The sequence below is a fragment of the Barbus barbus genome (genome assembly GCF_936440315.1).
Source record: "Barbus barbus genome assembly, chromosome: 21".
Lineage (NCBI taxonomy): Eukaryota > Metazoa > Chordata > Actinopteri > Cypriniformes > Cyprinidae > Barbus > Barbus barbus.
In genome coordinates this window covers 2,387,957-2,407,241 of record NC_136749.1, presented here as the reverse complement: position 1 = coordinate 2,407,241, position 19,285 = coordinate 2,387,957, and the positions used below count along the sequence as shown (strand labels likewise).

Genomic DNA, 19,285 nt, shown 5'->3' with positions numbered 1-19,285 from the left:
TGCAAGTTATATAAAACATCGCCCAGCTCCGCATCTTTTGTGTAAAAATCACTTTGACATGAATGACTTACTACTTAATCGAATGTTAAAAGTTCAATATATTACACTATTGTCCATTTACTTGTTTCATTGTTCCAGTAATACTAATATTGTAATAAGTTGTGGTTATGTTTAGCAGTAACTCATAAAAATTTAAAAACTAGATGCATTTTTGTAAAAAAAAAAAGACAAATACAACATACTTTATTTTATTAATGATTATTTCAGGTAGTGAAGCTTTTCTAAAGGCGGTAGAACAAACCAACCTCACACACATCATTCCTTACAACTGCTGGAATAAATAAATTAAAAAGCAAAATGAGGGGTTTTTTTGGGAGAATGGTTGGAATACATTTTCCAAGCAGAGAAATGTTTCTGTAAGCACAAATGTAATGAGCATATAATAGGTTAGATGACCACATTGGTACATAATGAATCAATTTAGATTAAGAGTAGATCAGAGACCTTAAACAACACTTACTTATAAACAAGGTATGTTTAGGAATGACAGTGCTGTTTTATTAATCATATCTGCGATGAAGTGTGCAAATGCAACATTTTACAATCTATGCTTTAGCATGCTAGTCTATCTGCTGGCCTTGCTTGGGTCCTTCCAGCTTCCGAAGAGTTTCATCCCACTGTGAAAACTGTTTTGATAAAAGAAACATCTGTGGAAGAAGTTAAGGATAGTAAGGCATTCATGTGAATAAATTCAGATGTTCAAGAATGAGCTTATTGTGTGCGGTTTTTGCTCTCAACACATGACAAGCAGTGCAATAATTGAGTCTTTCAACACATGGCCAGCACTACAAATATGAGTCTTTCACCACAAGCAAGGATACCATTTTGTTGTATTCTTCAAACAGCTTCTTCACTTCAGCAGATAATTCTTCATTCTGGTCCTGTGGAAGTCAATCGGGATTAATACAAGTTTATATGGGAAGATACATCAGAATGCTTCAGGACATGTTCTCAAAAGCATGCTAATAAAGATAGATATATATAGATTTTTTTAGCAATAAAAGATCTCTTTATTTTTTGTTACCTGCTGTTGAATGTGAATTTGTGACAATCGCTGCACTTTAGTGGTCAGCTCTGGAACCGCTGTGATACCATGATATGAGGGGAAATATTTTAAAACAAAAAATCAGTGTTGTTATAAATATAACCAGATAACCTTAGTCATACTTAAAGAAAAGGCTAATTTACATATCTGACAAATATTTAGCTTGAGTCAGTGTTTCACCTTTAATGTGGTTGCTGTCCAGAAGAGGCTGCAGATTGTGCACCTGCTCCAATAATGTGGCCTGAGATCGCAAAAAGTCTTCCTCTGTAGATAGAGAATGAGCAGCTTTATACACTGTTTAGATTCAAAAATATGATATGTTTTAGTGGTTCTCCACTGGTGAACCACAACTCAGCAAACAAATAATAATAATAATACTGCGTTGCATCCAGTTCTTTACTATATAAGTTTTTATCTGATATGTTTGACTATTTATCTCACAATTCAGATTTATTTTTTTTCTTGCCATTCTGAGTTTATATCTCAAAATTCTTATGTCAGAATATCTTAAAAAATTGTGAACTGAACTGTGAAATGTAAACTCAATTAGTTTATATCTTGCAATTGCAAGAAACATTTTACCCCATCGGCATTGTGAGGTAAAAGCTGCAATTGTATTTTGTGCAGATTCATCTACTTGGTAGAAGTTAGTCAAATTAGCCAGCATTTGATCTTAATCTTACAAACCATGAACAAAACTACACGAGGTTAAAAAACAACAACATACAATTCAGACTAAATAAAGGTTCACCTACAATGATGTTTTGTGCAGTGGATTACTGCCGACTGTCTTTGCAAATTTATTAAAAATAAAAAACTTAAATGATTCCATTGCATAAGTATTCATACCCTTATCTGGGACAGTTGGAATTTAGCTCAGGAGCATTCATGTTACTAGACTTTGCGTGAAGGTAACCTGTGGCAAATTCAATTGAATGGGTATGATTTGGAAAGGCACACGTCTTAATAAAAGGTCCAACAGCTGATAATGCATATCAGAGCAAAAACCAAGCCCTGGAGTCAAAAGAACAGTCTGTAGAGCTCAGAAACTGGTTTGCGTCAAGCCACACATCTGGGGAAGAGTTCAGAAACAAATTCTGCTTCATTGAAGGATCACAGAAGCATGTAGTCTCGGTTACCCTTAATGGAAGAAGTTTGAAACAACCAGGATTCTTCTTAGAGCTGGCCTCCTGGCCAAACTGAGCAACTGATGGAGAAGGGCTTTGGTTAGAGTGGTGAGGAAGAACCTGATGGTCACTCTAGTTGAGCTCCACGATTGTATATGCAGATAGGATAAATCTACAGAAGGCCAAACATCACTGCAACACCCCACCCCGATCTGGGCTTTATGGCAGTGTGGCAAGGCTCAATCCTCCATTCAGTATAGACACATGAAAACACACTTAAAATCTGCAAAAAAGCTCCTAAAGGACCCTCAGACTGTGAGAAATAATATTATCTGGTCTGATGAACCTCAATTCCAAACATCATGTTTGAAGGAAACCAGATCTGCTCATCACCTGCAGAGTACCATCCCAAAAGTGAAGTGTGCTGGTAGCAGCCTCATGCTGTGGGGCTGCAGGGACTGAGGGAATCGTCAGAGTAGAAGAAAAGCTCCATGCACCAAAATATAGAGATAGCCTTAATGAAACCCCAGTCCAGAGCATTCAGAACCTCAGAAGGTTTACCTTCCAACAGGACAATGGACCTAAACACACAGCAAGAGTGGCTTATAGACAACTCTGTGAATGTCCTTGAGTGGCCCAGCCACAGCCTGAGCTTGAACCCAAGCAAATATTTCTGGAGAAACCTGAAAATGTGCGTCTGCCCCCATCCAACCTGACAGAGCTTGAGAGGTGAAGAGGCGAGGAGAATAATAGCAGATAATTGCCAAATGCTGATGAGCAAAGCTTGTCGCATCAAACAAAATAGACTTGAGGCTGTAAAGCTGCTTCAGCTAAATATTTAGTTAAGGGTATGAATACTTGTGCTATGTACTTATTTCAGTTTTTTATTTGTAATTGATTTATGAATTTGTGACCATTCTGTTTTTGCTTTGTCAATATGGTGTATGGAGTGTAGACTGATTTTAAGTGTAGACTGACTGAATTTAAAGCAGCAGCATAACAAACGTGAGAAAAATGAAGGCACTTTCGCAAGGCACTGTAAATGTCAGTGTTTGATCTTAAGGGCTGATTTGATCATGTGAATATCAGAGCACTAACCTGCTAGAATGAACTCTAGTTTCATTGCATCTGGCACAGAAATGAAGTCTGTGAACTGGGGGTCCAAATACTTCAGCAAATCTTCAACTGACAGAAAAGACACATTGAAAAATGATACATTGAACATTAAAACATCAACAGTATTGCAAAGTTAGCTGAGAGGTTGTCACTTTTCTTGTGAAGGATCTTGACACGCTCTCTCTTGTTGGCGGTGTTTGCCAGAGCAGCACTGATCCTTGTGAGTGATTCAGCACACTGACGGAAGGAAACACAGATTAGAAATCAGCAAAACATGCACACACTGCTAACAAAGATTTGGGAAGAACTTTTATACAAAAAACGGATAAGTCTGATCTGTTCGTTACAGAGAACCACTTCTAAGCACAAATATTTCATGTGATCTCTGAATCAGATTGTGCATAAAGTTATAATTCTTAATTAAATAATACATTTATATAATTTATCATTCGCAAGTATTCTAAGTTAGTGATTCTATTTAGACTAATTGTTTCCATCAAGCATTCATTCACACAAATAAGTAAAGTTACTACAATTTACTACAATCTTTACAATTACAATTGAATTAGACTAAATTGAGTTTGCAGATGTCTTGTTTTGATCTGGTGACAGTGTCATGCGAACTGCACGTGTATAAACGGACACATTTGATTGACAGAGCGCTTTTAAAGGAACTCCGAGATGTTTAATGTGCACTAGTAAGTGTACTAACTAGACGACAGGAAACACGAATCCACCCTGTTTATGTGTCACGAGCCCTGCTGCCACACCCGCCCTCACTACTGCATCTGACACAACTAATAAACACAATCAGCACCGACTAAATATCATGTCAAATCAACATCAACACACACACACACACACACACACAGAAAGAGAGAAAGAGAGAGAGAGAGAGAGAGAGAGAGAGAGAGAGAGAGAGAGAGAGAGAGAGAGAGAGAGAGAGAGAGACACTCACACACACACACACGCGTGTCTGAGGCGAATCACCTTTACTGGTTTATTGTTTTTTCCTCCTCTTTCGCCATAAACGCGTTTCTCGAGAAGCTGAAGGCGAGCGTCCAGATCATCTACATTGTTTTTTCCTTCCATCTTGTTGTCCAGTGGCTCTGTTCTAAACCGGAAATGACGCCTGGGGGAGCGTCTTCTTCTGCGCGTCACACCGCCACGGTCCTCCAGCTCAACCAGCGTTTATTATAGTCTCTGACAAATACTTTGTATAAAAAGGTGAAATATTTTAAACTTGAGAAGAGATCATCACATAACTAGTTCAAGTCTTTTTGACACCGGATGCTCAGACTGGTTTTAATGTTAGAACGCGTTTTACTGATGTTATTGTTCCCCAAACAGAATCTGCCCAGACGTTCATATTTAGTTATTTTGACAAAAAAGCATTACATTACCTAACGTTTTGAATATTCAGATTCAGTCTTGGGAGTCTTAATGCTTTCATGTGTTCCTCAATTCTTTTTGAGGTTCCAGCAGGGAGAACAGGTCAAAAACATCATATATAGCCTGTTCTCATAGATATTCCTCACATCTCACAATAAAACATATGTTAGCCTAACTTCTTTTTAATAGCAGAGATGACGTCTTAGTTCATGGCCTATGTATTTTATGTTACTTTATGCATGATATTTTCCAAGTAGAATGAGAATGAGCTTTATTGGCCAGGTATGTTTACACATAGCCTAGGAGGACTTTGTAATAATGACAGAAGCTCCACAGTGCAACAGGACACAGATAATAAAAGAATAATATACAAATAGACAAAGCAGCACAAACACAATATAGCCTATAATATAGACTACTATGTATGTACAGGTCAAGTATGTGCAAATTAGAAATGAGAGAATAAAAATAAAATAAGAGTGTGGTGAATGGATAATATATTATAGTTGTGTGTTCCACGTTTATTTATTGAGTGTTCATGAGATGGATTGCCTGAGGGAAGAAACTGTTCCTGTGTCTGGTCGTTCTGGTGCTCAGAGCTCTGTAGCGTCGACCAGATGGTAACAGTTCAAAGAGGTTGTGTGCTGGATGTGAGGGGTCCAGAGTGATTTTGCCAGCCCTTTTGCTCACTCTGGATAAGTACAGTTCTTGGAGAGTGGGGAGGGTTGTACCAATGATTCGCTCAGCAGTCCGGACTACCCTCCGTAGTCTTCTGAGCTCAGATTTGAACCAAAAAAGAAACAAAATGTTTGTTTTTGAGTTTTCTTTCTTTTTTGGTTACAAAATGATGGTGGGCCTAACTGAATATGTGTTAAATTGTTTCTTACTCCTCTTTACAGAAACAACAGAAAGAAATATACTTCCTTGAACTCACTAATAAAATAATGTATAATGGGCCTATAGTGATTAATCCCAAAATATATAGTTACAGCCTTGCAAACAACTCATTTCCATCTTAAATAAACTGATGCACTGCAAATTAGTGAATGAAACAAATGAAAAGTTAATGAACAATGTATCTTTTATATTTTGTAAAAGTGATTTTTAAAGTATAAAAAACAACTTGTGGTGGAGTGAACTATTACAATCAAATTGGCTTCTAACGAAAATTATGGTCTCAAATCGAGAATGGGTATGATTATAAATAGTAGAAAAATAAATCATTATTTTAAAAAACTACTAAATAACTCATAATTAATAAGTACTTTTGTCAAGTATGAAAACTCTTCTGAAAATGTAAAAGATATGCAATGTAGGATCAAACACAGATCCAAAGTAGCAAAAAAGAAAAGAAGAGTATTTAGTAAATCGTGTGGTCCTGCGCAGAGAGGAGGGTTAGGGCTGGAGAATGCACCTGTTTGTGCGCATGCGCAGTAGAGCGCTGAGTCCAGGGGAGCGACCCGACAGCCGCAGTGATGCCAGAGAGCCTCTAGGATGCTCCATACACGGATGGGTTTATTACCGTCTGTTTCAGCCCCGGGCCTATAAGCGGATCCGGTTAGATCTGGGACGAAGGTGTTTTATTCTCAGCACGGAGGAATAACAGGATCTCGCGACCTTCATTACGCGACGGTAAGAACGGAAGCATCGCTGCGACGACACTAAATGCCAGTTTAACGCTAAATCTGTGATTTTGGCTGGATGATGATGATTATGTGTGTTTTAGGGTGTAAGAGAGGCGTCTTTTGCATCGCATCTCTTGTAACCTGGCTGAACTAATAACAGTCTTCTTCTAATGGTGGGTTTGGGAGAGGCTGTGATGGGGGTCTGCCAATGTATGTTTGATATTCAACGACATATTTGACCGCATCTTTCATATACTTCAACTGAAATGATGCAAGTGCATCCCTTCATCAGTAATATATTCAGATGTTGTTGAGCAGATATGTTCTGCTGAATTACACCCCTCCTCCCATCACAATACACCCTTCCCCATCCCCAGCATCATGACCTCTTTTCTCTCTTCTTCTCAGACTATTAGGATTTGAGTCTCAGCGATGGATATCATAAAGCATATAATCAACGACACCGTTGAATTCTACAGATGGAGTCTGACCATCGCAGGTAAGCGCTCTTGACCCTGTGACCTGATGTCAGTGCTATAGATTGTGCCATGATGAGACAGATACTGCAGGCTTCGCTTTCGGTGAACAACAGCAGATTCTCTGATTCAAACAAATATAAATGTTTGAAACTACACAACACTGGCCATTTTCGGCCATTTGGCTTAAAGATAAAGGTTTGTTATTATCATTGATGGCTCCTTTAACATCCACAGAACATTTCCATTCCACAAAACCTTCTGGAGAAAGATTCTTTAGATTAAATGTTCTTCACAGTAAGAAAAAAAATTTATCTTTTACCAAATGTTCACTGACAGGTTCATTGAGAGGCACTTTACTTCAGAATCTCACTATTATTAACTAGTTGTTTATTAGCATGTATATTACTAGCATTTATTAGTACTTATAAAGCACTTTTCGTTTGGTTTAATTTTGCTTTTAGAGCATGAAGAACAAATTGGCTCCGAAAAAGGAAAAAATAACCACTTTTCCCTTAATAATATAAACCTAATCAGTGCTACTGTTGTTTCCACTGATCTGCAAGCTGTTCATATATGATAACATCTCAAAAAATGGGTTTTAGGGTTTCATGACACTATATTCTGCATGGCAGTGACCAAAGTGTGACCAATATCTGTGTAACGGAGCCAACGAGACGTGAGGCGTATGGATCCATGCTTTTATTAAACAGAGACGTGGTTTAAACACAGGCAGGGTCAAACATCAGATATGTTGAGGACAACACACAAGAGTATTCTGAGGGCATGCATACATTATCCAAAGGGTTTAGACAAGAGGGGTAATCCGAGAACCTGAGCAATAATCCAAGCAGGGGCAAACACAGTCCAAACGGAAAGACGAAGGGTTAATCCAGGAAACACGGGCAAGAATCAAAACACGAGAAAACAGACAAGGCAAGACAACTAAGTGGGTTCCGTATCGCAGCTAAAACTAGGAGAGTAATAAACGCAGAACAATACTGGAACTAAACAGAAACACAGTAAGGCAGCTAACAGAAGGAGACTGCTATACGCAGCAAATAGGAACTGAATGTGCTTTATATGGTGTGTGTAATAGTTCTCAGGTGTGAGTGTGTGATTAGTGCAATCAGCTGTGTGTGTGTTGTCAGTGCAGTAGATGATGGGAATTGTAGTCCGTGGGTGACGTGCAACAGTAGTGTGGTGCAAGAGTCAATTCGATGGAAGGCGACCTCTGGTGGCTATCAGGCGGAGGGCCACAGACCGGACAATCTGATTGCTGTTTATCATCCGTTGTCTCCAATCAATGACACCCCAAAAGTCGTGCTGCCTAAATGTGCTTACAAAAAAAAACATTATTGGGAAACTCAATGCTTTATTTGTACAAAAGTGTCTTTTTTCTGTTATTATTTATTTATTTTTAATTATTATGTAAAGCCAACAAATACATTTTGTTTTATTTTACTGCTTTTAAAATCCTTTTTAAAGTATTGAGACAAGTTCACACTAAGGATGATAACAAAAACTACATATTGTCTATATTCAGTGTTGGTTTTCTTAAGAAACTGTTTTTAGATTGGTTGGGCTTAATAGAATTGATTTGCATTTTGTGCATAATTGTGAAGTTATTTTATTTTGTGTGAATTTTGTGAACTAGTGTGGAAATACATGCAAACAAACCCATCATCATTTCTAAAATCAAGGACCACAATGGAAATGAGTTAATGCAACTTTATTATCTGATCCTTGACAAAGAAGATGTATAGCAGCTGTATTGCTACTTTTTATGTCAAATAAACTCATAACGATAACTATATTAGCGTCATGCCAGCAGATGATAGCGTTCTGTTTATAATAAGCGTATGCTGCAGTTTTGTTGTCTGCCGCAATAAATGTAGGATCTTTAAAGCAGGATGGATTCTGATTGGCTGTCAGTGTTTTTAATAATTCTTCAACTGGACAAAAAAAGTTAAAATTCTGAAAGTGATTCCTCCGATATCGCTCTTCTGCTTGGTTATTGTTTTAGTTCTGATTAGTGCTGTTAAATGATTAATCGCATCCAAAATAAAAGTTTTTGTTTACAGTATATATGTGTACTGTGTTATGCATAGATAAGTACACACAAATGCATTGTATATATTTCAGAAAAGTATGTTATGTTTATATATTAAATATATGTATTTATAATATAAATTATATGAATATAAATATATACATGTAAATATTTTCAAAATATATACTGTATGTGTGTGTATTTATATATACATAATAAATATACACAAAACACACACATATATTATGCATACAAAAACGTTTATTTTGTATGCGATTAATCGCTAGTAATCATTTGACAGCACTACTTCTGATGTTAACTTGACTATTTTCATAGAATTAGAAAGATTAATAAAACTTCATAAGGTTATCATTATCGCGCTTGGTGTGAACGGCCCTTTAGGATGGGTTTAAAAGACACTCTTCACAATGCTTGTGAACTTAAATGCTCCCCTGTTCCTTCTATTTCTCTGTAAACAAATAGAAAACTTATGCATTATATTCATTTGAAAAATGTACTTGCAATGTAAATTGAACAAGAATTGTGTTGTTTTATGCTTACTTGAAAAAAATAATCTGAAATGTTCTGCCAGGAAGCAGGAAATACTGAAGCCAGTGCAGTTAATGGGTGTTTGTAGATGCCAGATGAAAGCGTATTATGATGGGGTTTGATGTGTGTGTGTAGACAAGCGTGTGGAGAAATGGCCGCTGATGGACTCTCCGCTCCCCACGCTGGCCATCAGCTCCTCGTACCTGCTGTTCCTCTGGCTGGGGCCGAAGTACATGGAGGGCCGAGAGCCCTTCCAGCTGAGGAAGACCCTCATCCTCTACAACTTCAGCATGGTCATCCTTAACTTCTTCATATTCAAAGAGGTGAGCTCACCCACACTCACAGCTTCCCAGAAAATGACACTAGTTCTTGTATTTTTAAATCTCGGCTTTGGTTTTCTTAGTTTTTATAGCTTATATAAATATTTCAGTTATTTCTTTTATCATATGTGACCCTGGAGCACAAAACCAGTCATAAGGGTCAATTTTTCGAAATGGAGATTTATACATCATCTGAAGCTGAATAAATAATCTTTCCATTGATGTATGGTTTGTTAGGATCGGACAATATTTGGCTGAGATACAACTATTTGAAAATCTGGAATCTGAGGGAGCAAAAAAATCTAAATATTGAGAAAATCTCCTTTAAAGTTGTTCAAATGAAGTTCTTAGCAATGCATATTACTAATCAAAAATGAAGTTTTGATATATTTACAGTAAGAAATTTACAAAATATCTTCATGGAACATGATCTTTACTTAATATCCTAATGATTTTTGTCATAAAAGAAAAAATTTATAATTTTGACCCATGCAATGTATTGTTGTCTATTGCTACAGATATACCTGTGTTACTCATGACTGCTTTTGTGCTGCAGGGCCACATTTTTGAAAATGATCATTTAGACTTCTTCTTATTTTTCAGTACACAGCAATAACCTGCAATCATTACTTTAAAGAAATATTTCTACCTGGTTTAACCCATAGAAAGTACTTTTGGTGGTATAAATGAATGTGTTTCGATTGATTCAACGATATTAAATAATATAAATAAAACTGGTTCATTTAGATGTTACCGTTTTTTTCAGTGTAGCCTGTAAGTTTTCATCTCCTATATCTGCCTATGATCAAAACACCTGTGTTTATTAGAAACGACATATTGATCCGCACCAGATAACTGCAGCACAGAGCTGTCCATTAAATGTGCTATAAATGTACCACTGCTGCTATATTTAGCTATTAATTGTATCAACCGTTACTCTGGGCATTTATGATTCAGCAACATTGACTTAGTTTGGATCAGAATTGATAAATGAATGAAATCAGACCAGCCAACATAGATTGAAATGAGAAAAATAACATTGTTTTCTGATTTAATTTTACTTTTTATTTTAATGCACATTCATAGCTTTGGTTTCTTGCTCATTCTTTTGAAAAGTCACATTTTTATTTTCATTAAAGGAGTAGTTCACCCAAAAATGATAATTTGATGAAAATCTATTCATCCTTCCAAGATGTAGATGAGTTTTGTAGAAATGTGTCTCTGCATCAGTGTCTCAGCAATGGATGCTCTGCAGTGAATGGGTGCCGTCAGAATGAGAGTCCAAACAGCTGATAAAAACATCACAATAATCCACACCACTCCAGTCCATCAGTTAACATCTGGAGAAGACAAAAGCTGAAACAAATCCAGCATTAAGACGTTTTTATCTTCAAACTGTTGATAAAAGCAAAAGTCCATACTTCATAATAACGCTTCTTCCAGTTAATAATTAGAGAAATCAGCACAGATCAAGCACCGTTTACAGTCCAAAACAGCTCTGAACAAGCATGTGGCTGGATTTCTATGCTAGAGACAACAGGAGATGCACTTTTTCACTGGAGGAAGTATTATTATGGATTATACACTCGCATTTTAGTGGAAAACAACAGTTTGAAGTTAAAACGTCTTAAAGAATTTGTTTCAGCTTTTGTCTTCTCCAGATGTTAACTGATGGATGGAGTGGTGTGGATTATTGTGGTGTTTTTATCAGCTGTTTGGACTCTCATTCTGACGGCACCCATTCACTGCAGAGCATCCATTGCTGAGACACTGATGCAGAGACACATTTCTACAAACCTGATGAAGAAACACACTCATCCTAGTCTTGGACGGCCTGAGAGTGAGGACTTGTTTTGGTGAACCATTCCTCATATATCGTTTTTCAGTGATAGTCTTTGTCTTTTCATATGGCAGTGGATTTCATTAGTGATGGTAACCTTGCTAGAGTTGCTGTCTGTTTTATGCATAAGATGAAGAAGCTAATTATGAGGAATTGTCCTTTATAAAGTAGTCCAAACGTCTGTTGTATTTCAGCTCTTCCTCGCAGCGCGAGCGGCCAACTACAGCTACATCTGCCAGCCTGTGGACTACTCAGATGATCCCAATGAAGTGAGGGTGAGTGTGCTGATCACAGACTGTGTGCTGAAACCAGACGCAGAATTCTGCTCTCCGGTTACTGGCCTAAAGTGTGTTATTGGAGCGGGAAAACTGGGGAGTTTGGTTTCACTCTGTGATGTCACATTAACACACTCACACACACCATCTGGCTTTGACACTCACACACTCGTGGATTCATTACAGCTAGACTGAGCACCATTGAACTGAATTTGAGGTGAATTAGGATGCAGAATGGTCATTTGAATTTGAAGTAGATTACATTTTTCATTTTTTATATAATTATTGAGTCATTTCTTTGGATTCTTGCTGTCATTCCTATTCATCATCCTGTGGCTATTTAAACACAGTCATGTGAGAGGGAGCCAGTTCTTAAATTCAGATTTTGCCCAGCTATGATTTTCAATGAGCAAATATTAAGTCATAATTGTGTGAGGATTGAAAACAGCTGAATCTTTAGCCATATGCACTGAAAAAAGACCATGTCATTTATTTAAAGGGGTCATGACTTGAGAAATTTTACCTTGACATTTTATGTAATTTACCTTGATCTTTTGACATGTAAGAGGTCATTTTGCTATTAAAAAACATCCTGTAAGTTTCAGAGCTCAAAACCTCCTCATTAGTTCAAACACAGCTTTTATTTATTTATTTGACCATTTTTGATGGAAAAATCATGCTAACATTATAAGTGCACCACAGGAAACATTCTGAAATAATAAAAAAATAACAATAAAAAATGCAGTTCATGACCGCTGTAAAGTGCATTTTTATATCAGTCTAATTTAAAAATCATGTTTTTCAGTTTAAACCTTGTCTGATAGCAAATATCACTCCCCATAGGAAAAAAAATATCGTGGCTTTTATTAATTTATTATTGTTATTGTTTGTTAGTATATAACAGAAAATATCATGCATATTTTAAAAAGACATCAAAATAAACTGTTACGGTGTTTCATAGTTGTCTTTATTTATAGTAAGTTAACTAAATCAGACATTGAGATTTATTTCAAGTGAAAATTCTACTTCCATTTTATAGTTAATTTAGCTTTTATTTATTGTGAAATTTGTGTGTGTGTGTGTGTGTGTGTATGTATGTATGTATATATAATCTTGACTTACATTAAGTGACATTATGGGTTGGGTTTAAAAACAATTGTCTGTTGAAAATTGAAAATTGTCTATTTAATGATTTATTGTCTGATTAATCGTATTATTTGTGATCTACACAACAAAATTGTGTTTCTCTTCTAAACTCGATTTCTTTGCTTTCAATTAATAAAATTCTGTAAAATGTAAAATCTCCGATAATTTTTTTTATGAATATTAAATTCAAATATAGTGTTTGAACCATTTTTTTTTAAGAAAAACTATACATTTGGTTGTAATAATTTGAATTTTAAAGTATCCAAGTTCATAGGTCTAAAGTATAATTTCTTTCTGTGTTTTTTTATAAAGAATGTAAAAGTGACTCTAAAACACAGTGGAATAAAGAGACTTTATAAGCGCTGGAGTCCCTGACGTCTCTTCTCTTCTCCTCGTCTGGCAGGTGGCAGCAGCTCTGTGGTGGTACTTTATTTCTAAAGGTGTTGAATACCTTGACACTGTGTTCTTCATCTTACGCAAGAAGTTCAACCAAATCAGCTTCCTGCACGTCTATCACCACTGCACCATGTTCACTCTGTGGTGGATCGGCATCAAGTGGGTCGCCGGTGGACAGTGTAAGTATCAAATACAGTAGCACTGTACACAGGAATGGAAAATTATCATTCTGTCATACTCCTCTTCGGATTGTTACAAAAACATACTGTACATTGTATGCAAATGAGAAAGATAGAAGTATCTGTTTTCCACACAACAACAATTCCAATACAAATCACATCTGTCAAACCCAAAAAAGAACAACATCATCATCATACTGTATGAGTCATGCGCTGGATTACAAGTTCTCGTACAACAACTGTGTGATTAACAGATCAGATGTAATGTCTGCTGACAATCTTCCACTCATTAAATGGACTGAATGTGTATTTTTCTCTTTCGCAGCGTTCTTCGGGGCTCATATGAATGCAGCCATCCATGTCCTGATGTACTTGTATTATGGGCTGGCTGCATTCGGTCCAAAAATACAAAAATTTCTGTGGTGGAAGAAGTATCTGACCATCATTCAAATGGTAAATGCTGAAGTTTTACAAACATTTGTGGGAAAAAAAAAACACGGCAAATTTGAGAATGATGTGGAATTTAAGGGTGATTCTTCAGATAGGGGAACTTTAGAAATAAATATGATTCCAGTTTTAAAGTACAGATTTTAGTGACTTTTTATATCAAAGTATTTGTCAGTCCTCTGTCGTGTATGTCATGTGTTCCCACCACATGTTTCCTTATTTGGTTTGTTTCCTGTCCTTGTTTAGTGTGATTATCGGTTTATTCTGTTCAGCTGTGTTTGTGTGATTAACCTGTGTATTTATAGTCCTGTCTGTTCAGTTTGATTTCGTCTGGTCTACTCGTTACTCCTCGGTGTTCCTGTCTGTGTCAGCCTTGCCTTGCCTTGCCCTGATGTCTATGTTAAAGACTGTTCATTTGAGTTTACATCCTCGTCTCGTGTTCCTCGTTCATCCTTGCTGTGTGCACCGTGACAGAAGACCAGACCACAACTGTAAGCGGCGCCCCTTCACCTCGTTTTGTTTTGTTCGTTTTTTGAAAAGTTGTTTGTTCTGGCCGCCTGCTGTTCGTCAAGTTCACGGATTGCCGCTCCCTCAATCATGCCGCCGTCCACAGCTCTCCCAAGCCCGCCGTTCACGGGAGATCGACTCCGCCGTCCACAGCTCTCCCAAGCCCGCCGTTCACCCTGTGAGGGTCCCTGATTCCTTGTCATGCCCAGAAGAAGCCTCAGCTTCCAAGCTAGCCCAGGAGGGCTTCCTGTTCCTGTGGGCTGTCCTGTCCTGTCTTGTTCCTGTTTGTCTAGTCCCGGAGGCCTGTCCTGTCCTGTTCCTGTGTGTCTAGCCCCGGAGGCCTGTCCTGTCCTGTTCCTGTATGTCTAGCCCCGGAGGGCTGTCCTGTCCTGTTCTGTCCTGTTTGTTTAGCCCCGGAGGGCTCCTGATACCCCCTAGCTGTCCCATGGAAATTTTGGGGGAGGGTAGAAGGGTTCCGGCTGGAGTGGCCTGGCTGAGGGACCTGTCATGGCCTCCTGAGCTCCCTGCTCCGCCATGGCCTCCGTTCTGTCTGTTCCGCTCTGGAGGTCCCCGTCCTGTGATCCTGTCTATGTCTGTCCTGAGGGGCTTCCAGAGCACGGGACGCGCCTTCCAGGAGGGGGGCGTTATGTCAGTCCTCTGACATAACTAACCTGTGTGTTTATAGATGAGCATTAAAAAAACATATTTTGAAAGGTAGTGTATGTTGTATAAGTTTCATTGTTATGTTGTCATTTGTTCCGCAGGTCCAGTTTCACGTCACCATCGGCCACACGGCTCTGTCGCTGTACTCCGACTGCCCGTTCCCTAAGTGGATGCACTGGTGTCTGATCGGATACGCCCTCACCTTCATCATCCTCTTTGGGAATTTCTATTACCAGACGTACCGCCGCCAGCCCCGCCGCGAGACCGCAGCCAAACCCGGCAAAGCCCTTCATAACGGAGCCTCCAACGGGGCCCTGACCTCCAGTAACGGAAACGCTGGCAAGACGGGCGAGAAACCGGCAGCGGCCGAGAGCGGCAGGAGAAAGAGGAAGGGCAGGGCGAAGCGTGATTAAAACGGCTGACAGGTTAAAGGTCAGGAGCTGTTCGCACGCATGCGGTCAATCCCTAATGGTCAACAAACAGTATGACTGCAGAGAGAGAGAGAAATGAGACTAGATGTAGAGAGACTGAACAATATCTTTCCTTACCGTCCTCCTTAACAGCTCACCCCAAAATTATTAACTCACCCTCAAGTTGTTCCAAACCTGTACGAGTTTCTTTCTTATGTTAAACAAAAAAGAACATATTTTGAAGAATGTTAGTAACCAAAAAAATATGGAAAAAATACTATGGAAGTAGGGCTGCACGATAAATCGCATGTGATTGTCAGTAAAGCCGGTTCTGTGATTAATAGTAAACCTCCATCACCTGCTTTCACATGGAGCAGCATTTACTACACAGAGCTGTACTTCACTGACAAGCTACGCAAAAAATCACAGACGATATTATTGATATTATACATCGATATTATGAAATCGTACGCGATAATGACAGCTGTTTGCGTAGCTTCTCAGTGAACTACGGCTCTGTGTATTAAATGCTGCTTTATCTGAAAGCATGTGAAAATATCACATTTAATAACATGTTTTTCCTCCAAACTCACTTCATAACATCAGTCGAGTGTTTGAAATAAATCCTTCTGTGAGATGATGATCTTCTTACAAAGAAAAAGGCACGCAACATATTTATATAGTGATAAAGGCATTGCATTATTATATACTTTATTATAAGTAAAATTATAATAATAAGAGCTCAGATAAACCATATATTGTCGTAGTCGTGTTTTTATTAGTCACCCTGAATCAATGGAAGCAGTTAAATCTTCAGATGGAGATTTGCTACTGATCACAGAACCGTGCTTCACTGACGAGATGCATGCATGAATATTGCAGCTTTTGCCTGATATCGATTGTGATTTATCATGCAGCCCTATATGGAGGTCAATAGCTGGTTGAGGAGAGTAAATTATGACAGAGTTTTCATTTTTGGTGAACTATACCTTTAAGTTTGGCACATGTCTGCCTTTTTTACTTTGCTGTCCTAATGCCAGAAAAGCCCCGCGTCTCATCAGTGTACGATGATTATAAGAACGAATTCAAGATATCAATGGGTTTTTCATCATTTATTATGGTGGGATCCAAAAGTCGACTAGTGAGGTTTCTTCACTGATTCTATTATCAGCATGACAAAGTGTCTCCAGCATGATTTGAGATCCAAAACCCTCCTGGAAGAAGAGAATCTGGCCGTCTGTACAAAGAGTGACGTGATCAGTGACACTCATTTACTTACATTTGATTAGTCACCTAGAAATAGTGCACAGTCTGAAATGTTTCATCTTCATTTTACAGATTTTGGACCTCACTGTATATCAGTTATTTGTAAAGCATATTTAAGTGTCTGTTTATTTGAAGCGCTCATGTTTCATGTCAGTTGTTTAGCTGCTAGCAGGATATACCATCGGTCCAGTGCTTTAAAACACACATCATGCAGCTTCAGCTTCTCTCAGAATTAGAGATGCAACTTACCAAGACCAACGACTGATAATATACAGTTATGTTGTTTTGTCTGTTGTCTTAAAAACAGTGTTCAGAATCAATCAAGCCTCCAATATGAATGATGGGAAAGATAAATATCAGTTCAGTGCTTCTGTGGCTTTGAAACGGATCAAATATCTGCTTCCATTATCGGATGAATCAGACCAATACCGATCATTTAGTCACTGATATTGGCTAGGACGGATGCATCATGCATCAGCATTTGAATGATCAAGTGTCTCACAGGATAACACGGCTTGTAGTTAGATTGGGAAATCTCATAACCTGAACTAAACAGGATTGGGAAATATGTTTGTAGCTACTATACTGTATTGTGCGTAAATAAAGTCTTAAGCTCCACGTCATTGTTTTTCATTTCGAATATTTCCTGAAATATATCATGTGTTTTGTCTTGAATTTTTTATAATGTTGTATATTCGGTGCAATTTTGTACATTGTGCTTTTGAAAACGCATTGTTCATCAACTGCTCGTTGTCTTTTCTTTTCAAATGACAGATATACATTGCTGTATATAAAAATAAACTAAATGCCAATGCATAGTCACTGTTATCAGACGCTTCATTTCCCAGAAATGTGTGGTGGACATGACATTTCAAGCAGCATCTTGCCTGGTACTTTATAATATTAGATGTCTTGAGTAAATGTTATTATTATGAGTACTTATTATTTGAGAGAATAGATGGAATATGTATTTTTTTTATAAAATAATTGGACCCACTTAAGTGTCTTTACCTATTACTAGCATTTAAATTAATAATTTGATACAATGCACTTATGTTTTTACATTTTGCTTATATTGAAAACCCTGCATGTAATTACATCTGATTAATTTATGTTATTACATCTATAATTGCACGGACCCTTCCACCACCCCCTAACTATACCACAATAAAACAAGTACATTGTACCTGTTATTATTATTAATATTAATATCATTGTGGATACACTACCATTTAAAAGTTTGGGGTAAGTAAAGATGGATTAATTTAATCAAAGGTGACAGTACAGACATTTATAATGTTACAAAAGATTTATATTTCAAATAAATGCTGTTCTTTTGAACATTCATCAAAGAATTTTGAAAAATAAAATGTATCACAGTTTCTGCAAATATATTGGGAAACACAACTGTGTTCAACATTGATAATAATCAGAGATGTTTCTTGAGCAGTATATTATTATGATTTCTGAAGATCGTGTGGCGCTGAAGACTGGAGTAATGATGCTGGAAATACAGCTGCGCATCACAGAAATAAATCATATTTTAATATTGAAATCATATTTGAAATTGGACAAATATTTCACAATGTTACTGTTAAGAAACATTGGGTAGAGTAGCTATAACATACTGGCATAAATATTTATGAAGTTTTCTTTTCAAAACAAGTTCATGCATATTATCAACCCATATATGATAATCATAACAACAAAACAAAACACTGTAACCCTCAGTAGAAAGATCAGTGTATTTCTATGTTCTTTGTGGTTTTATTCCGTGGCCTAACATGAGGTTTTTCTTCCCATTATCAGTGGAGGCCTCTTCTGTTCAGCTGCTGCACAGGCCTCTCCTCTGCTGTTTCCGGTCTGAGCTCCGCCCACTCACTCATTCACAGAGGACCAATCAGAGCGCCGCCTCTCCTCCTCCTAGGCAAAGACAAAGGTTTCCATAGTAACGGACCACACCTGCTCTCTGACTGATGGGATTTACCATCTGCTCTTGCTAATGAGTGTCTGATGCTTTAATGTGACACATTTCATTCAGCTGCAGTCAGAAGAAGAGATTATGACACGTGACAGTTTTAGTACTAATGACTATGATGAAGTACACAAAACACTTTTTATTTGCAAAATGTATTTTATTTTATTAAAAACAAAATTCATATTTGAATACAATTTGTTTATATATCTACACTGAAAAAATGGTAAGTTATAATATATATGTTGAACATTTCTTCAACATTTCTCACATTATCACAGTTTATTCGCTATCGTTTAGAAAATGGTAATGAAATATGACAAGAACTCAGTTAAAGAACAAACTGATCTTGATAATGTCAGATAACTTTGATAGAAAGGTATGTAATGAATTTGGTTAAATGTAAAAGTACATAATT

General features: G+C 37.4%; 2 protein-coding genes across 5 annotated transcripts; one reads left to right on the top strand and one right to left on the bottom strand.

Moving 5' to 3' along the window:
* Positions 1-213: 213 nt before the first annotated feature.
* LOC306887023 (dynactin subunit 3-like) lies at positions 214-4,498 on the bottom strand. 2 transcript variants are annotated; one of them, XR_013785657.1, is made up of 8 exons: positions 4,339-4,476; positions 3,501-3,585; positions 3,331-3,417; positions 1,286-1,369; positions 1,085-1,143; positions 882-941; positions 521-707; positions 234-414 (listed from the first exon to the last, which is right to left on the bottom strand). XR_013785657.1 is itself a non-coding variant. In XM_079444483.1 (7 exons), exons 1-7 carry the CDS (start codon positions 4,438-4,440, stop codon positions 621-623), a joined length of 564 nt encoding a protein of 187 aa, XP_079300609.1. In that variant the 5' UTR covers positions 4,441-4,498; the 3' UTR covers positions 214-620. The 2 variants fall into 2 exon arrangements, 1 of the variants encoding a protein (XP_079300609.1); XM_079444483.1 differs by having other exon boundaries at positions 214-707; positions 4,339-4,498.
* Positions 4,499-6,180: 1,682 nt separating this feature from the next.
* On the top strand, positions 6,181-17,700 carry LOC306887164 (very long chain fatty acid elongase 4-like). 3 transcript variants are annotated; one of them, XM_079444709.1, is made up of 8 exons: positions 6,221-6,372; positions 6,467-6,538; positions 6,774-6,864; positions 9,579-9,766; positions 11,798-11,878; positions 13,428-13,599; positions 13,925-14,052; positions 15,318-17,700. In XM_079444709.1, exons 3-8 carry the CDS (start codon positions 6,798-6,800, stop codon positions 15,627-15,629), a joined length of 948 nt encoding a protein of 315 aa, XP_079300835.1. In that variant the 5' UTR covers positions 6,221-6,372; positions 6,467-6,538; positions 6,774-6,797; the 3' UTR covers positions 15,630-17,700. The 3 variants fall into 3 exon arrangements, with proteins under 3 accessions (XP_079300836.1, XP_079300835.1, XP_079300837.1); XM_079444710.1 differs by lacking the exon at positions 6,467-6,538 and having other exon boundaries at positions 6,181-6,372; XM_079444711.1 differs by having other exon boundaries at positions 6,367-6,538.
* The last annotated feature ends 1,585 nt before the right edge of the window (positions 17,701-19,285 follow it).